Source organism: Microcaecilia unicolor, chromosome 5, assembly GCF_901765095.1.
Source record: "Microcaecilia unicolor chromosome 5, aMicUni1.1, whole genome shotgun sequence".
Lineage (NCBI taxonomy): Eukaryota > Metazoa > Chordata > Amphibia > Gymnophiona > Siphonopidae > Microcaecilia > Microcaecilia unicolor.
In genome coordinates, this window is record NC_044035.1 from 107,353,456 (window position 1) to 107,371,437 (window position 17,982).

The following is a 17,982-nucleotide window of genomic DNA, read 5'->3' on the forward strand; positions in this document are numbered from 1 at the left end:
AAAACATGACCATTTTCAAAACTACAAAACATCGACCTTCCCCCCCCCCCCCCCCCCCCCCGAAATTAACGTGCAACAAGGTTTTGTGCTCTGTGCATTTATCTTTTCAGGACATTTTCGAAAAAAAAGAAAAAAAAAACTCATACAAATTAAAAATGTAGAAAATCAAGCCATTGGGATGTAGGAGGGGCCAGCATTTTTAACAGACTGGTCCCCCAGACATCCCAAGGGAGCAATGGGCCACCCTAGAAGTCACTGCAGTGGACTTCAAAAATAATGCTCCCAGGTACACATCTTACCATTTCTCCCATATCTTGTCTGCTGAGCCCTCAAAAACCCAAAACCCACTACCCCCAACTGTACACCACTACAACAGCCCTTATGCATGAAAGGGGCACCTATATGTGGTACATTGGGTTTTTGGTGAGTTTTGGAGGGCTCACAGTTTCCACCACAAATGTAACAGGTAGAGGGATGTATAGGCCTGGGTCTACTTATCTACAGTGCACTGCACCCACTACACTACTCCAGGGTCCTGCATGCTGCTTTACAACAGTGTTTCCCCACATCTTTCCTGGAGTACCCCCTTGCCAGTCAGGTTTTCAGGATATCCACAATGAATAGTATGGCTAACAGGTGGTGCGTGTTATATTTTAAGCTGTTGCAGATAACTGAATGATTCCTCCTTTAGTTTAAGCACAAAGAGGAAGTGCCTGCATTGACGTGGCCAGGTATTTTCAAATGTTGTTGTTATGGGATCTGATTGGCCTAGAGTTTGAAGTTACCAAGGAGTTACTGGTTTTGCCTCCAGTTTCAGCCAGGGAGATTTATTTGCTGAAGACCTGCAAACTTAAATTTGATAACTTGTGAGCAGCTATATGTCCTGATCCCCCCAGATACTATTTAGATAGTAAACAAATGTTTAGTTAGTATTATAATTGATTCATATTTCAGTTACCTGTTATTGTTTTGCTGATTGCACTATTTCTGTTTCACTGTTCAAGTTCTGTGACAATAAACACTATTAGTTTATTGATTCTGCTTGTCTGGACTAATTAAGAATCCTGGTGGTTTGTGTATTAGGTCTGTGAGTGCTTTCTTGGAACTGTGGGACTACTGGGATTGTGACCTCCAGTAACCTAGAAATCACTGGGGATAACTGGAGAGCGGAAGACTTGCACAGAGGCAAGTGACTGCAGGGTAGCCCCAGGTAGGTGGCTAGGCGTTTTGTTACAGATATCCATTTTTTTCCATTTTGGGGTCAGAAATAAACAACAGGAACCATCTATGCGTGGATTCTCTCCTCTTTGTGGTCTAAGATTTCCTATTGTGATCTCTTTGGAGTAGTATTTCCTGTTGAATGTTACCTATACTTTGAAAAATTTCTGTTCAAGAATGCAATTGTCTTGATGAACACCCTATTTCTATAAAAGTTGCCAAAATTGTGCAGATAATGTAATTGAATGAGCCAATTAGCAAAAATAATTGGCTTTTTAACAAGCAATTATTGGCACTAATTAGATTTAGTTGGCAGTTACACATGTAATTTAGGCATGAGATCTACGTCTAAAATTTAACCACAATCTGAAAAAGGGGGCATAGAAATGGGAAGGATATGAGTATGTAACAGGAGCAAAGCAGGGCATTCCTAAAATGAATGTGGTTATGAATGGAGATATATGCATAATGAAGGTATATAGATTTACACCATGTTTCAGTTGGTGCAAATGGCTGCGCCTAAAGTTAGGCACAATTCCCAGCATAAGCAATGAAAAAAGCTGTGCTTAATGTTAGGCACGGTTTTTCCTCAGGACCATGAACACATTCTGCATTTATATTTCAATTATAAAAACACTATCTTCATGGCACAAAAATTATAGTTTTTTTTAAAGATTTAGCTAAAGTTACTCAAAGACAGAGAGAGGTTTTAGTGCTCTGACAAGGAACTCAAGCTCTTGATGGAACATTTCATTTGTGTTTTCCATGTAAATGTGCGATACTGATTTCTTCTACAAGATATGTTTTCTTCAATGCTGAGGAACTACAATTTTTCATAGATTCTAAGAAGCTGGTGCTTCCCACTCAGACTCTGGGGAATGAAGCTGTTGATGTTGGAAATTAAGCTTAGAATTGGATTTTGATTTTCTTCTCTCGTAGACTACTTTTTTTTTCTATTTTCTTCTTTGAATATGAGAGCCTCTTTGTAGGCTTCTGAGACATTCTTAATTGGTCTTCTCCTCCCTTATTTTGTGCATTAGGTAGCACAATATGATTTCCTATGTAATGGTGAGGTCTATCTATAGATTTAAGATTGTTGCTAGAAGCACTTTTCTTTCAAGCTTGGTACTCATATGTTAAAATTATAATGCAAATAAAAAAAGAAAAAACTTACTCCCAGCTCTCGGTTGGATCATTATTTGCTTATCTTTGACTTAACTGTCCCAAATATTGTCAAACCCGCTTAATATCACATTCAAGGGACTGTTCAAAATTAACATTTACAGTGCACTAAAAGCAGACAAGACGGACCCAGATGTTTATTTTCATGTTCCAGCTTTTATTCAATGGAGTTGACACACTATACAGTACACAAAAGGCAGTAACTTTCAAATCAATTATGCTGATCTGCAGCAGCAAAAAAAAAATATGATTTTAAACTGTGTGAGATTCACTGGTCTGTTAATTAAGAAGTACTGAATACAAGCCACAGCATTGAAAACATCTTCCTGTATATCTGTCAAACTACCAATAAAAGCATGTCACAGACTAGGCAAGTATAACAGTGGTAATTTCTTTAAAGATTCTTTCATCCATTTCATCTTCAACACATTCTGCATCCTCCAGAGCACAGTTGTCACTGTTTTTACAGCAACTTGCAGCAATTTCTTCAATGGACTATGTTTCAGTTGAAATCAGTTCATCATCAGTGTTAGAAATTGTTCAAAGGTCACTGAACCATTCAAAATTGCAGACTACTCCTCATCGCTCAGTATGAGTAAAGGCTGATCAATGTTGATCATTTCGCCGGCATTGTCACATGCATGTGATGAATCAAACTGTGTTTGTGAAAACAGTTGATGATTGTCACCTGGCTAACTGAATTCCATGCAGCGTGCATGAAGTCAATGGCAATTTTGATATCAATGTCAGTTGATTGCTTCTGTTCCACTGCATGCGGAATGTATCGCATAATTCAGTGGCGTAGCTAAGGGTGGGCCCAGGCTCACCCACTTTAGGCTCAGGCCCACCGAGTAGCAACACACCTATGATGTGGCTGTCAGGGATCCAACAAGCCCCACCTGCTGAAAACTCCCAACTACTGTTAGGAACTACTGTTCCTCCTGCATACCTTGTAAATAGCAGATCTTCACCTGCAGTGAGCAGCGACTGATACATACTGCTCATACCAGCCCCATGGCCTTTCCTCTGATGTATTCCTGCCTATGCAGAAACAGGAAGTTGCATCAGAGGGAGGGCTGTGGGACCAACATGAGCAGTATGTATTAGTTGCTGCTCGCTGCCAGTGAAAATCTGTAATTTAAAAGGTATGCAGGGGAGGGGGGGGGGGGATGTTTGAGAGGACCATATGGCATGCAGGTGAGAGAGGGAGAGACCAAATCACTTGTGGGAGAAGGTGAAGTTCTTCTGCCCACCCATCTTGGGCCCAGGCCCACCCAAAATTGGGTGAGTGGCTACGCCCCAGCACAATTCACTTTCTGTATTGTTGCTTAAATACATAGATAATACTCTGGTCATAAGGTTGAATCACACTGGTTGTATTTGGTGGCAGAAAGACTAGCTTTGTTGCAGTTACGTTAATGATACCAGTGTGCACTGGGTAATTGTCCACAAATAACAGGACCTTCCTCTATTTTTGTCTCATTTTTTTGTCAAATGAAATCACCCAGTCTTCAAACAGTTCTCCCGTCATCCATACACATTTGTTTGCCTTTTAGGTTACCAGAAGATTTTAACATTCTTGAAACAGTGTGGATTTTGTGATTTACCAGTTACAAATAGTGGGCACTTGTCAGTGCCAGATATATTGCAGCACACTCGCCAGTAGCAACCTTGAACACAATGTTAAGGCACTTTTTAGAGTGTTCAAGGAATCCATTGGAATATTTCCATTCAGGTAGCCCCATCTCTTTAGCCAGTCGTTCAGAAATCTCTGTAAGCATCGGCCCACTTACCGGAAGTTGTATAGTGTGGGTCTATTTAAACCACTTCAACATCCATGTACAGGCTAGTCTGCATGTACTAGTGGCGAATGAAAATCCTTTATTCTTTTGTCCTAATTGTTAGCAAGTTTTGACATAGTGGAAAAGTCAATATCAAACTTTTCATCAATGTCTTCGCGCTTACAGTTGTTATCTAGCATCTTTGGAATCACCATTTTTTAATTTAGTGCCAAATCGACATACTTGTGCATAGGTATCTAGGGGTCATTTTGGATAAACAGCTCTCATTTGCTCATCATATTTCCTTAGTGGTCAAGTGTTGTTTTTTCACCCTTCACCAGTTTAGGGTTGTCTATGATTTATTAGGTACCCAAGATCAAGAAACCATTTTATATGTCACCATCAAGTCCAGTTTGGACTACTACAATGTAGTTTAAATGGGCTTCCCACAGTCTTTCCTTAAGAGTTTACAAATAGTACAGAACTCCACAATTAATCTACTTTGTGGTGCCTGAAAGTATGATCATGTGTCACCATTGTTGTATCAACATCACTGGCTCCCAGCCAGTGGTGTGCTGGTAAAATTTTAACAACAGGCTCTCTCCCCGGTCCACCTCGGCGCCCCCCGTCCACCACTGCACCCCCCCCATCCACCTCTGCGCCCCCCCCCAAAAAAATTGCAGAGCTGGCTATAGCCAGGGGGGGGGGGGGGCAATGCATTACTCTCTCCAGGAAAAAAAAATTTAAATGATCCCAGGTTCCAATCTAATTCATGTTTAATATGGGATAAAATGCCATAAATAAGTAAATAAATATAAACTTTTAATGTTCAGCACCTGATTCTCAAAGTGGACATATTCCAAACACTATAATGAAAATAAAATTATTTTTTTCTACCTTTGTTGTCTGGTGACTTTGTTTCTCTGATCATGCTGGCCCAGTATCTGATTCTGCTGCTCTCTATCTGTTCCCTTGACTCCGTTTCCAGGGCTTCCTTTCCATTTATTTCTTTTCTTTCCTCCTTTCTTCTTCATTTCTGGTCCTCTGCACACTTGACTGTACAGTGGATCCAGCTTCTGCCTATTTTCTCCATCCATGTGCAGTTTCTCTCCTCACTTCCTTTTCCCTCATCTAATCTCCTTCCTCTATCTTCCCTCCATGTCCAGCATTTCTTCTCTCTCCCTTCCCTCCCCTCCATCCATGTCCTGAAACTCTCCTCTCTCCCCTGTCCTCCTCTATCCATCCATACCCAGCAATTCTCTTCTCTCCCCTGCCCCCTACCCATCCATGCCCAGCAATTGTCTTCTCTCCTCTGCCCCCCTCTATCCATCCATGCCCAGCAATTGTTTTCTCTCCCCTGCTCCCCTCTATCCATCCATGCCCAGCGATTCTCCTCCCTCCCCTGCCCTTCCCTCCCGCTCCCATCCATGTCCAGCGATTCTCCTCCCTCCCCTGCCCTTCCCTCCCGCTCCCATCTCATGTCCAGCGATTCTCCTCCCTCCCCTGCCCTTCCCTCCTGCTCCCATCTCATGTCCAGCGATTCTCCTCCCTCCCCTGCCCTGCCCTCCCACTCCCATCCATGTCCAGCGATTCTCCTCCCTCCCCTGCCCTTCCCTCCTGCTCCCAGCCATGTCCAGCGATTCTCCTCCCTCCCCTGCCCTTCCCTCCTGCTCCCATCCATGTCCAGCAATTTTCCTCCCTCCCCTGCCCCCATTCATGTCCAGCGATTCTCCTCCCTCCTCTGCCCTTCCCTCCCGCTCCCATCTCAAGTCCAGCGATTTTCCTCCCTCCCCTGCCCTCCCCTCCCGCTCCCATCTCATGTCCAGCGATTCTCCTCCCTCCCCTCCCGCTCCCAAACATGCCCAGCGATTGCCCTTCGCCCCACCGTCCCCTCCGCTCCCATCCATCTTTTTTAAATACCTCCTCGCCGTTGAAGCGCCGCGTTAAAGTCCTGCTGCCCGTCTCTAGCTTTCCCTCCCTGTTTGCTGCAGTTCGCGAGAACTTCGTACCCTTAGTCCCGCCTTCTGACGGGACTAAGGGCACAAAGTTCACGCGAAGAACTACAGCAAATGGAGGTAAAGCTTTGGCAGCAGCAGCAGGGCTTTAATGCGGCGCTTCAACGGCGAGGAGGTATTTAAAAAAGATGGATGGGAGTGAGAGGGCATGGTGGGGGCGAAGGGCAATCGCTGGGCATGTTTGGGAGCAGGAGGGGAGGTAAGCATGGTGCCCTCCTGCCATGCTTACCGGGACGGTGTAAAAGCCAGATCTGCGGGATCCGTCCCCTTACCTTACCTGCTGCAATGGAGCCGGATCGCTCCGAACAACAACCGGCTCGCAAGCGCTGTCAAAATTTAACAAGCGGCTCTTGCGAGCCGGAGCAAGCCGGCTCCAGCACACCACTGCTCCCAGCCCATTATCAATTTAAGTTTAAAATTCTTACTCTTGTTCATAATGCACTTTGTACTGGCTCCCCACCACATCTAGCTTCTCTCATTGTTCCTTATCCTGCTCGCCACATAAGCTACTCATTTGACCTTGACTCTCTCTCCTACTGCTGTCAAAGGCATATTTGGATTCTACTCATCATTCAGCCTTTTTCTTTTTTTAACCTGGTTCCAGTCTTGTGGAACATGCTGCCATTAGAGATGAACTTTCCTATACGAAATTCAAAATAGGCCTGAAAACCCACTACTTCACTATTGCGTTTACTTTAGATTGATGCAGTGTGGGTCTTGGGGGGATAGCATACTTATTTTCTAGTCTTCTCCCTTTAGTTATACTTCCATTTTATGTCTTTCTGTTTCTTATGTTCTATCTGAATTGCTGATGTTCCTTTCTACCTGCCTGGTAAATGCTATCTGTTATTAGATTGTGAGCCCCTTTATGATGGCAATCACTGACAGGCAGTATAGTAAATTCTCAATAAACAATAATCAAAAGATAATGCTCTAATACCCAGAAGGAAGATTTTTAACCTGACTCCCTAGAGGGTGTATATAAGAAAAATCCGCCAAAAGACGGAGAACTCAAGACACCCCACGGAAAACAACAATATAGAGTAAAGGTGGGAGGACGACCAAGGATATCAAAGACTGAGAAGATACTGGGAAAATCTTCTGGAAAGAATAACCTTTAGAAAGACCGCTGTAGGATAAAGCGTGCTCGTTTGTCTCATTGGACTGAACGCTCGCAGCGAAATGCTTGAAATGGCAAAAGTGTGTTGCATGAACACTTTTGCCATTTCAAGCATTTCGCTGCGAGCATTCAGTCTAACGAGACAAACGAGCACGCTTTATCCTACAATGGTCTTTCTGAAGACTATTCTTTCCATAAGATTTTCCATCATCATTGGTCAGAAAATATTTTGAAAAATAAGACTCCTGATGCAGGCCTAAAGGCTGAAACACAACGTTGTGTCGTGTCTCTATACCTCAATAAACTTATCTACTAATATACATCTTCACAGTCTTTGGTATCCTTGGTCATCCTCCCACTTTTGCTCCCTAGAAGGTGTGGCAGAGTAAGAACTTCAGTTGGAACAGAGCCTTGAAAAGTATTGGGAAAAAAAACAACCATTGAGTAGATTGAGTAGGACTACTGCTATGAATGTTAGGGGGCGGACTGCAACAAAGGAGGACATGCCAGTGGCTGTTGCCCAGGCCCCTGTTGTCAAGCCACTGAAAATCATTGACCTTTAACCTCAGCAAATGTGAGGAGCAGAACAACCTCTACTCTGCCGGAGGCCTCACAGCCCTCCATTCCAGCTTAAGGCAAGCTAGGGTTCCAAGCTTTACACAAGGGCTTCTACATGCTCATGGAGGGCTCCAGCCTTCTGCAGAGGTAGATGGTACAGGTTATGGTAGAGGTTATGGAAGAGCCTTTAGGTAACATGTTGGAAAATTTTTTAAATTCCATGCTATATATATGCAGATGATATTACAATATTGTTTCCAATTTGGGGGGATTGGTCAACTACCTTATTCAATATCACTTCTTGTTTATAAACAATTGAAAACTGGATTATGAGCAACCAATTAAAATTGAGCCCCAAGAAAACCAAATTTTTATGGTTGGGTCTATTGGACTCCATAGAACTATCTCAACTTTTTTCTATAGGTTCTAACACTTTTGGGGGGTTGTTTACTACAGCTTAGCTTGAGTTAACTGTAGCAGGGCCCACAGGAATAAAATGGGCCCTGCTGTAGATAACTTGAGCTAAGCTTTAGTAAACAGGGGGGTTACTTTGGAATCTTGCTCAAAAATCTTAGGTGCAGATGTGGATTGCTTAATGACATTTTCTCACCAAGTAAAGTTTCTTATTAGCAAGTCTTTCTATATGTTAAAAAAATGAAGAATGATTCGTAAATATTCTGAAATAGAAAAAAATAGGCTGGTGGTGCAGATTTTGATTTTGTCTAGATTGGACTATTGCAATGTTGTCTATATGAGATGTTTCAAGACTCTGGTAAGACTGCAGTTGGTTCAAAATGTGGCTGCCAGATTGATGTATCTTGCCTAGCAATCAGATTCTGTTTCTCCACTGCTTAAGAAGTTACACTGGCTGCCTGTGCCTACCAGAGTACAATTCAGACTTTGTATTTTGTTTCATTGCATTTTGTATGGTGAGGCCCCAGTGTATGTAGTTGATTGGATAACACTTCTCTCTAACGGTGTTTACAGTAAGAATCATAATCAAATGCTACTTAGTTTTCCATCACCTAAATTAGTTACAAAATTTTTAATATTTAATTTTTCTTTATATTATCAAGCTGCCTATGTGTGGAATTTGTTACCATTGTTGATTCAAGTAATTCCAAATTATCTAATATTCTGCAAGAATCTTAAAACTTACTTCCAGAGATTATGTGGGAAGATTATCAAGGTTTAACCTTGAATTCTATGCAGAAAGTAATTGTTTTGCTGCATGAAACTTGTGTCAGTGTTTGCATATGAATTCCATGCTGCTTATGTCTTTTTTAGTGGCTTTAATAATATTTGTTTCTGAATGATACCTGAATAGTTTCTGTGATTCTGCGCATAATTATCTAGTAAAAATGTTTAACCTCCCTCTTGCTTTGCATTTCTCTATTTGGTTTTACATTTTTATTCAAATCTCCAGACAGAATAGACCTGATTTTGATGCAGAAAAGCATAATTTGTAATGAGTAGAGAATGTCATACATTTTCCTTTGCTTGAAACAACTGTGTACATGGTTTAGTACATATTTAACAGTTAACAATGTAGTGATTAATGTGTGGGTAAGAGTATTTTTTTTTTTTAAATCTCCTGGTCCTCAGTTTGAATTGAAAACATGTGAGCAAGCTCATTTTAGTTCTTCCACATAATTTTAGATGTTGGTGGCAATAGGAGAGCAACTCTAGTTTCAAGTTCAAGTTCATTTATTTTTGATATCCCACTGATTGGCGTGCCTTTGCAGCAGTTTACAGTGTAGCAAGACAACAGCCGAATAGTTAGGTAGAGCAGAATCCTCAAAAAGTTACAATAATGTTGGGAAGAAAGAAGATAGGCGAGAAAAGTATACAGGACTCTCCTGTTATTTAGAGCCCTTCTGTAATTTAATGTCTCCCTTAGCAAAGCACAAGTAGGTAAGGGGGTCTTTTACTAAGGCACGCTAGTGATTTTAGGGGCCCTTTTACTAAGCCGCATGTCTACACACGCCCAACGTGCACCAAAATTGCTGCCTCACTACCACGTGGCTGTTGCGGTAATTTCATTTTTGGCGTGTGTCCAAAAAATAATTTTTACTTTCGGACACGTGTATCGGATGTGCCCCAAGTGGCATTTGATGCGTGTAGGTTATTACCGCCCAGTTACCATGTGAGACTTTACCGATAGGTCAATGACTGACGGTAAGGTCTCAGACCCAAAATGGACACATGCCAATTTTGATTTTGCTACACGTCCATTTTCGGCAAAAATTTTTCAAAAAGGCCTTTTTTATGGGCACGCTGAAAAATGGATTGGCAAGGGCCCAAAACCCGCGCCTACACTACCGAAAGCCATTTTTCAGCACATCTTAGTAAAAGGACCCCTTAGTGCATGCTAATATTTAGGGCATGCTAAACGTTAGAGATTGTCCATATATTCCTATGGATATCTCTAACGTTTAGCGCCCTAAATATAAGCGTGTGCTAAAAACACTGGTGCGCCTTAATAAAAGAGGCCATGAGGGTAGATAATTTATGTTGTAAACCTCTTTAAAAAGGTATATTTCAAGGTATTTTTAAAGCAGAAGATTCTTGTCTATTGCATAGGTGCTGACTCTGTGGGTGCTCGAGCACCCCCAATATTTCACCCACTGGAAGTTCGTTCACTCCCTCCCTCCTCCCTTCAAGTTCCAGGCCCCCTCCTTCCGAATTTTAAGTCATCTATTTTACCTCGTCGGGGTTAAGGTGGCAGCAGCGGTAAAAAGCAAGCAGGCTCGGCTCGGTGCCTAGTTGTTTTCCCTTCTCTCTCTCTCAGCTCTGGTCCCACCCTCATTTCCTGTTTCCGCAAGGGTGGGACCAGAGCTGAGAGAGAGAAGGGAAAACAACTAAGCACCGAGCCGAGCCTGCATGCTTTTTACTGCTGTTGCCGCCCTAACCCCGACAAGGTAAGATAGATGACTTTTAAAATTTGGAAGGAGGGGGCCTGCAACTCGAAGGGAGGGAGGGAGGGGGACCCTGGAACTGGGAGGGAGGGAAGGAGGGAGGGGGACCCTGGAACTCGGAGGGAGGGGGGATTGTGGAACTCAGAGGGATGGAGGGAGGGGGGACCCTGGAACTCGGAGGGAGGGGGGCCTTTAACTCAGAAGGAGGGGGAGGGGGACACGGGAGAGGGAGGGGGATGAGGGCGGAGGGGGGAATGCACCACCTGTAAAAACAAAATTCAGCACCCCTAATCATTTTGAAAAGTTGGCTCCTATGGTCTAATGTACATAAGAAGTACTGTTTTTAAAATGATGGTACTACCAGGAGTTTTTGCTTAACTCTCCTTATTGAAAAAGGGATAAGGAGGCTCAAATTTATCAGAATGAAGCTGAAAATATATTATATGATTTAGAATACAGTCTTGTATTAAAACCTGCAGAAATGGATTTATTTGTTTTTCTTGAAACATGCAAGGCCTCGTATTTCAGCAGTATACAGTGTGATTATTTGTCAAAGCTGTGCCAGATAATTTTCTAAGCCCAATATAAACACATGGGAAAACTCTATAATTTAACACTCTCATAGTTCTTTCTAAAGAGATGTACAAAAATGCTTCCTAAAAGAAAATATTATAAGCAATCACAACTTTTCTTTTCAGAGCTCTTAAAAATCTGCAAAAACATTGCTGCCAAGCAAACCTGCATAAATAGCCTAACTTACACAAAAGAAGTTCCGTAATCCATAAAAACATTACCCTGTAGGTATTCCTCCAGCATGTATTGTGGAGGCAGAGGGCAGAAACCAAATGGAATAGCAAAATTAGACACCAATGAACCATATAAAATTGAAAATCTAAATTCTAAGGGAAGGAAGTCAAGGATTGAAAAGCAAAATGAGAAAAGTAGTTTACCTATAACCCCAGTTCCCAAACATTTAAAGCAAAGCTACAGCAAAGCAAAATAATGTCTATAAGTTCCACACCAAACAGGCAAAAATAAAAGCTATAAAAGAACCAAAAATATGTAAGAAAACAAACAATAAAAATCATTTGATTAAATTAGCCATATTTCTTACATGATGGTTTCATACAAAACAAACATACACTGCAACACCTACATATATTCCTTCCTGTGAAAGAAATATTTCCCAATAAATTATCTTATTTTTCATTTATAAAACAGTATCATTAAATATTAGGGGGCCATTTTTACCAAGTGCCAGGACCCTTTTTACTTTAGTGGGTAAAAAGCTCCCCCCAAAAATAGCCACATGGGAAGATATCCCTTACCGCATGACCATGTGGCTGGGAGCACTTACCACCACCCATTGATGTGGTGGTAAGGGTTTCCATGGTAACTCGGTGGTAACTGGGCAATGCGCAGCTGATTACCACCAGGTTAACAATATGCTAGAGAAAAAAATTATGGAACACTGGAAATGGTGAGCGTTCCAGCCAGAACTACTGCCAGTGGCTGCGTTGAGATGGCAGCAATTTCTTTCAGCATGCAGCAAGCTCGCATTGTGCTTTCCGCCGCTTTGTAAAAGACCCCCTTAACTACATACACATAAACATATGTTTAAATGCCCATACTTGCATATGTATTTGAGAAGATTGTAGTTTGCTTGTGGAAGACTCTTCACCTGTTTTGCCAATTCCTTTTTTCCCTTGGGGATGAAATTAAAAGTAAACAGGATAATTCAGAGTAAGTATTAATACAGATGATAAAAAAAAAAATAAATCAATTGATCCACTCTTAGAAATTTCAGCAGGGAAATTGTATCCCGCTCTCCAGAGACAGCGGCAGTTTAAAATCTGCATGTATCAGTTCACTGGAGTGAGACAGGCTACTAGTCAGCTTTTTGTTTTTTGAGTATTGTATTTAGCAATTTTTTCTTTGATTTTTCTTCCCACATTCTCATGGACTTCTATTTCATTATAATTACCTTATAATTTCATTATAAGATCTTCTTGTGACAATTGATTGTCTATTTCCTTACTAGTGATTAATCATTGGTTGTAATTCAAAAATGTCAATAAATATAAAATGAAAATTTATTCATTATACCTTTCCATAACAGTGGACAATATACCAATTTACAAAAACATTTGTTAGTTTCCTGGTGGTAGAAATTCAAACACCTAACACTTTATAAAGACAGTTAATAAATCCTAATAAATAAAGAAAGAAAATAAACCATTATTATTATAACATGATATTAACTTGTTACCTGATATACAACATTATAATACTAATTCTTTACCCATTATTAAGGCATCATTCTGAATTTTACCTATTGCATTGTTTCTTATCAGTTAATAAATAGAATGTACAGACCAGAAACAATCTGAGTGAGAAGCAAGGTCTATAAACAGACACTGTGTCAGACAATGCACAGTTTTCAGAGTGTATCAAACCATCAGGAATTTACTATTGCTGGGCATTGATAAACAGGGTAAATAGTATTTTAGTATCATGAACTCAAGTTCACAAGATAGCTTAGAGGGGCATTTTTGATATGACGTCTAAATCCGATTTTGGAAGTAAGATAAATGCATATTTACAGAATTGTGCTTAGGAAGATTTTTGGCATTTATGCACATATGTGTCATTATTCTAACCATTGATGGGTGTAACTGGCTTGTAAATGTTAGTGCCTACTTCATAGAATTATCCCCTTAGAGGTTAATTTTCAAATAGGGTGCCTAGGTTAAATGAGTAGGAAGGTGCTTAAATGGTTGACGTTATTTGATAAAAGACATATGGGCACTTATGCAACTTTATAAAATACTGTACTTGTGCCCAACCAACAGCACTAGTACCGCCATTCAACGTGCAGCCATCCCACCTGCTTGAAATGGTGATTCTGCCCATGATCCACCCAAACTCCGGGGCCCTTTTGCCTATGGTAGACGCATGTTTTGGGCATGTGCAGAATCATTTTTTTTCAGTGCATCTGTAAAAAATGACTTTAAAAAATTTGTGCTGAAAGTGGACATGCGGCAAAATGAAAATTGCCGCGCATCCATTTTGAGTCTGAGACCTTAACCTCAGCCATTGACCTGGCAGTAAAGACTCAAATGGTAACCGGGCGGTAATGACCTACACATGCCAAATGCCACTTGGTACGCATCCGTTACGCACACCCGAAAATAAAAAATATTTTTCAGATGCACGTATCGGACGCATGCCAAAAATAAAATTACCGCAAGAGCCACGTGGCAGTCTGGCGGTAACTCCATTTTTGGCATGCGTCCGATACGTGCATCTGAAAAATATTTTTTATTTTCGGGTGTGCGTAACGGATGCGTACCAAGTGGCATTTGGCATGTGTAGGTCATTACCGCCCGGTTACCATTTGAGTCTTTACTGACAGGTCAATGGCTGAGGTTAAGGTCTCAGACTCAAAATGGATGTGCGGCAATTTTCATTTTGCCGCATGTCCACTTTCAGCACAAATTTTTTAAAGTCATTTTTTACAGATGCACTGAAAAAAAATGATTCTGCACATGCCCAAAACATGCGTCTACCATAGGCCATTTTTCAGCACGCCTTTGTAAAAGGGCCCCTATGGAATCAAATCACATCCCCTTTCATTCAAAACTCTTTCAAGCATAATCTATACGCTGCCAGACTGACCTGTATCTGTTCCTGAAAGCCATGGCTATAGAGGGCAATTCTAAAATTGTGTATGTCCATTTAGACCCCTTGTTGATGTGTGGTGAGTCTTTCTGTGCACTAGATTTCATTATAGTATACTAGTATTACCCAGAATTGGTACACCTAACATTTATACCTCAGAAGGAATGGAGGAAGAGAAGTGAAGTTCATTGATAGAACTTCCAAACACACTGATTGCACTCTGGAAATCTTGTAAATTTGGTGCCCTTATCTTCCTACCAAAGCTATAAGATTTTCAGAGTAATCAGGTTTTATTTTGTGCTTTTTTTTCCTTCTACAGTACAAGAAGAGTTTTATCCTTTCAAATATGCTAGCAGACTCCTGAGGAAGACGGTAACGCCAAATACGGCCCTGTGTTGAGTCTTTGTGGTTATACTATAAAAAAACACATTTGAAGAGTCTCTTTAGTGTGTTTGGAAGGTCTATCAATGAACTCCACTTCTCTTCCTCCATTCCTTCTGAGTCATCACTAGTGTTTCTTCCGTTCCTCCACCTCAGTGGTGAGCCATTGTTCCTCTCAGAAGTGATGTGGTCCACTATCATGCCTTCCGACCAAGGACCCCCTCCCTTCTATCCTCCCTGCTGCATTTAGGTACCCACAGTTATGCCAGGACTATGGCTGGTAATACTGGTAATACTGCTGGTGCATAAATGTTAGGGCAAAAAGGACCACTGACGCATTCTTTGTGCAAACGAAGGGGATACCCCACCACCAAAGGACCATGGATTGTGGATAGAATCCTAACACCAGGCATGACCCAATAGCACCTGTGACAACCCCCCCCCCCCCTCTTGGCATGACAACAAAACCCAAAGTGGCTTTATCCATAACCAGAAATATAATTACCTTTGTACTGTAAGGCCCTAAATGGATAACATAAGTATATGAGTACATAAGTATTGCCACAGTGGGACAGACCAAAGATCCATCAAGCCCAGCATCCTGTTTCCAACAGTGGCCAATCCAGGTCACAAATACCTGGCAAGATCCCGAAAAGGTTCAATACATTTTACGCTGCTTATCACAGAAATAAGCAGTGGATTTTCCCCAAGTCAATTTAATAATGGTCTATGGACTTTTCCTTTAGGAAGCCGTCCAGACCTTTTTTAAACCCCGCAAAGCTAATCGCCTTTACCACATTCTCTGGCAACGAATTGCAGAGATTAATTACATGTTGAATGAAGAAAATTTTTCTCTGATTCATTTTAAATTAATTTTGCATCTATTGGAGTGCTGTGTGATTTCTTTGAAGCGGGACTGAATGCCATTTGAGAATAATAATGTAATAGGCCCGCTCCTGAGCAGTCACTCCATGTAAGAGGAGACAAGATGGCCACTGACTAGAAGAACTCGGGAGCAGCTAGCTCCAAAGACCCGGTCGGAACTCGGTTGCAGTGATCAGGACCGGACCCGGGCATAGACGGCAGCCAACTGGCACCTGGTCCAGCCAAATAGTCCCACTCAGATCAAGCAGCAGAGAAAGACATGCGCCTTACCCGTGAGCCTACCTGAACATGCCACGGGGAGGGGACGACTCTGCATCAGAGCATCGCCGAATAGTGTCCATGGACCACAGAGACCAGGAAACTTTAATGTGAGATCTTAAAGGGAATACCCCCTGGGGGACCGATGCCATATAGCAGAGCATGTGGTGGAGCGTGCTCAGTGCCGAGGGGACCGAGGGAAGATTGGACACTGATCCCACAGAAGGATAACAGGAGGACCAACTCAATGACTGCAGGACAGGTCTTTTCGTCCACTCACTCGCTTCCCAGAAGGAGTTTTTCTCACTGCCTAGAAAGTTGCAACAGCTTACAGACAGAAAGCATAAAACCTATCAATTAACACAGCACATGTGTAAAGTTAAAGTGCTGACAGAGTTAGAGTACATAAGCTTCAATTTCCTTGTTACTGAATAAATTGCAGAGGCCCTCAGTTACTGAATACAATGCAAAGGGTAGCATAAGTAAATTGTGCTATTTTACTCAGCATGATCTGTAATTTGGTATGCCCCTCTCTCTTCCCTACCTTGCATGAGGGTCATTCTGATCGGGCACAGAGCTAATTACAGGTTTACCTATCTCACACACACACACACACTCTCTCTCTCTCTCACTCACTCACTCACTCTCACTCTCTCTCTCTCTCTCTCTCTCTCTCTCTCTCTCTCAACAAGAGAGGACCTACCTAAATATTTACACCCACACACACATAAGCACTCACAAGAAAAAAAGTTAGTGTTCCAGTACACGTCAACCTCCCCCATACCCAAAAGAGGTATAAATGCTAATCACAAGACTACTAATAGGGCTATCAGCCCTAACACTAATAACATCTTTGGAAACTTCAACTCAAAACGAGCACAATGACAAACCAATACTCTGCAACCTACACCATCTAGCAGGAAAAGCCACCCATTTTCTGGGGAGAGCCCGGACAGTCAGAAGAGGCACGCCAAAAAATGGAAAGTCACTCACTCGACAGATAACCACAACAAAAGAACAGAAAGGAGAACAAGAAATATAGAAACCCAGACAAATGACAGCTAATGAAAATTATCACAGTTGCGCTAACAGAGGGTGAATATTTACCAACACCAGTGGGATATATCAACACCAGATCTGTGGTAAATAAAACAGAAACAATAAAGGACTGGGTAACCGATGAAGACCTTGCTCTCATCTTTCTTAGCGAAACATGGATCCATGATAAAGAAGACCCTATTGTACTGAAACTATGCCCACCAGCTTGTAAAATCCTACACTGGAGAAGAAAAGGGAAAAGAGTTGGAGAAATCACACTGATTTATAGAACCTTCCTAACAGTTGAATCTACATTACCACAACTGAAAATCGCCTTGTTTACATTAAAAAACCAGACCCTACATATCAACTGTGCTGCATACTATTCAACAGACCCCCAGGAACCTGGCAAGCAACCCAAACAAACTTCATGGATTTTGTTTCAAGCACATGTGTTGCCAACCCCAAAATCTTCCTAATAGGTGATATTAATCTACATCTAGATGACCAGAAGATAGACAGCTCCAAAGAATGTAACGAATTCCTACAACTATGGGACTTTCAGCAACCACCAGTGATCACAACCCATGTCAAGGGCCATGCCATAGATCTACTAACCTATAGATTCTCAGAATTATTAAATCATCACAATATACATCAATACAAAATTGTTTAGATACCTAACTGGTATACAGGGGCATAATCGAACGTGAACGCCCATCTCCATGCGCATCTATCTCCGAGAACAGGTACATGAAGGGGCGGGGCAAACCGTATTTTGGAAAAAAATGGGTGTCCATCTTTTTTCCGATAATACGGTTTGTGCCAGCCAAATGCATCGGATTTGTGCGGATTTGAGCTGGGCGGTATCATTTTTCAGCGATAATGGAAACCGAAGGCACCCAGCTCAAAAATGAACAAATCCCAGGCATTGGGTCTTGGGAGGG

At 41.7% G+C, this 17,982-nt stretch overlaps 1 protein-coding gene across 4 annotated transcripts in view; it reads right to left on the minus strand.

The window, feature by feature from the left end:
• ARHGAP22 (Rho GTPase activating protein 22) overlaps positions 1–17,982 on the minus strand; it is a 341,624-nt gene that overhangs the window by 23,209 nt on the left and 300,433 nt on the right. For all 4 annotated transcript variants that reach the window (XM_030203167.1, XM_030203166.1, XM_030203169.1 and 1 more), the window contains one exon: positions 12,424–12,497. In XM_030203167.1, coding sequence (XP_030059027.1) covers positions 12,424–12,497 — 74 coding nt within the window. The remainder of the gene's footprint in view (positions 1–12,423; positions 12,498–17,982) is intronic.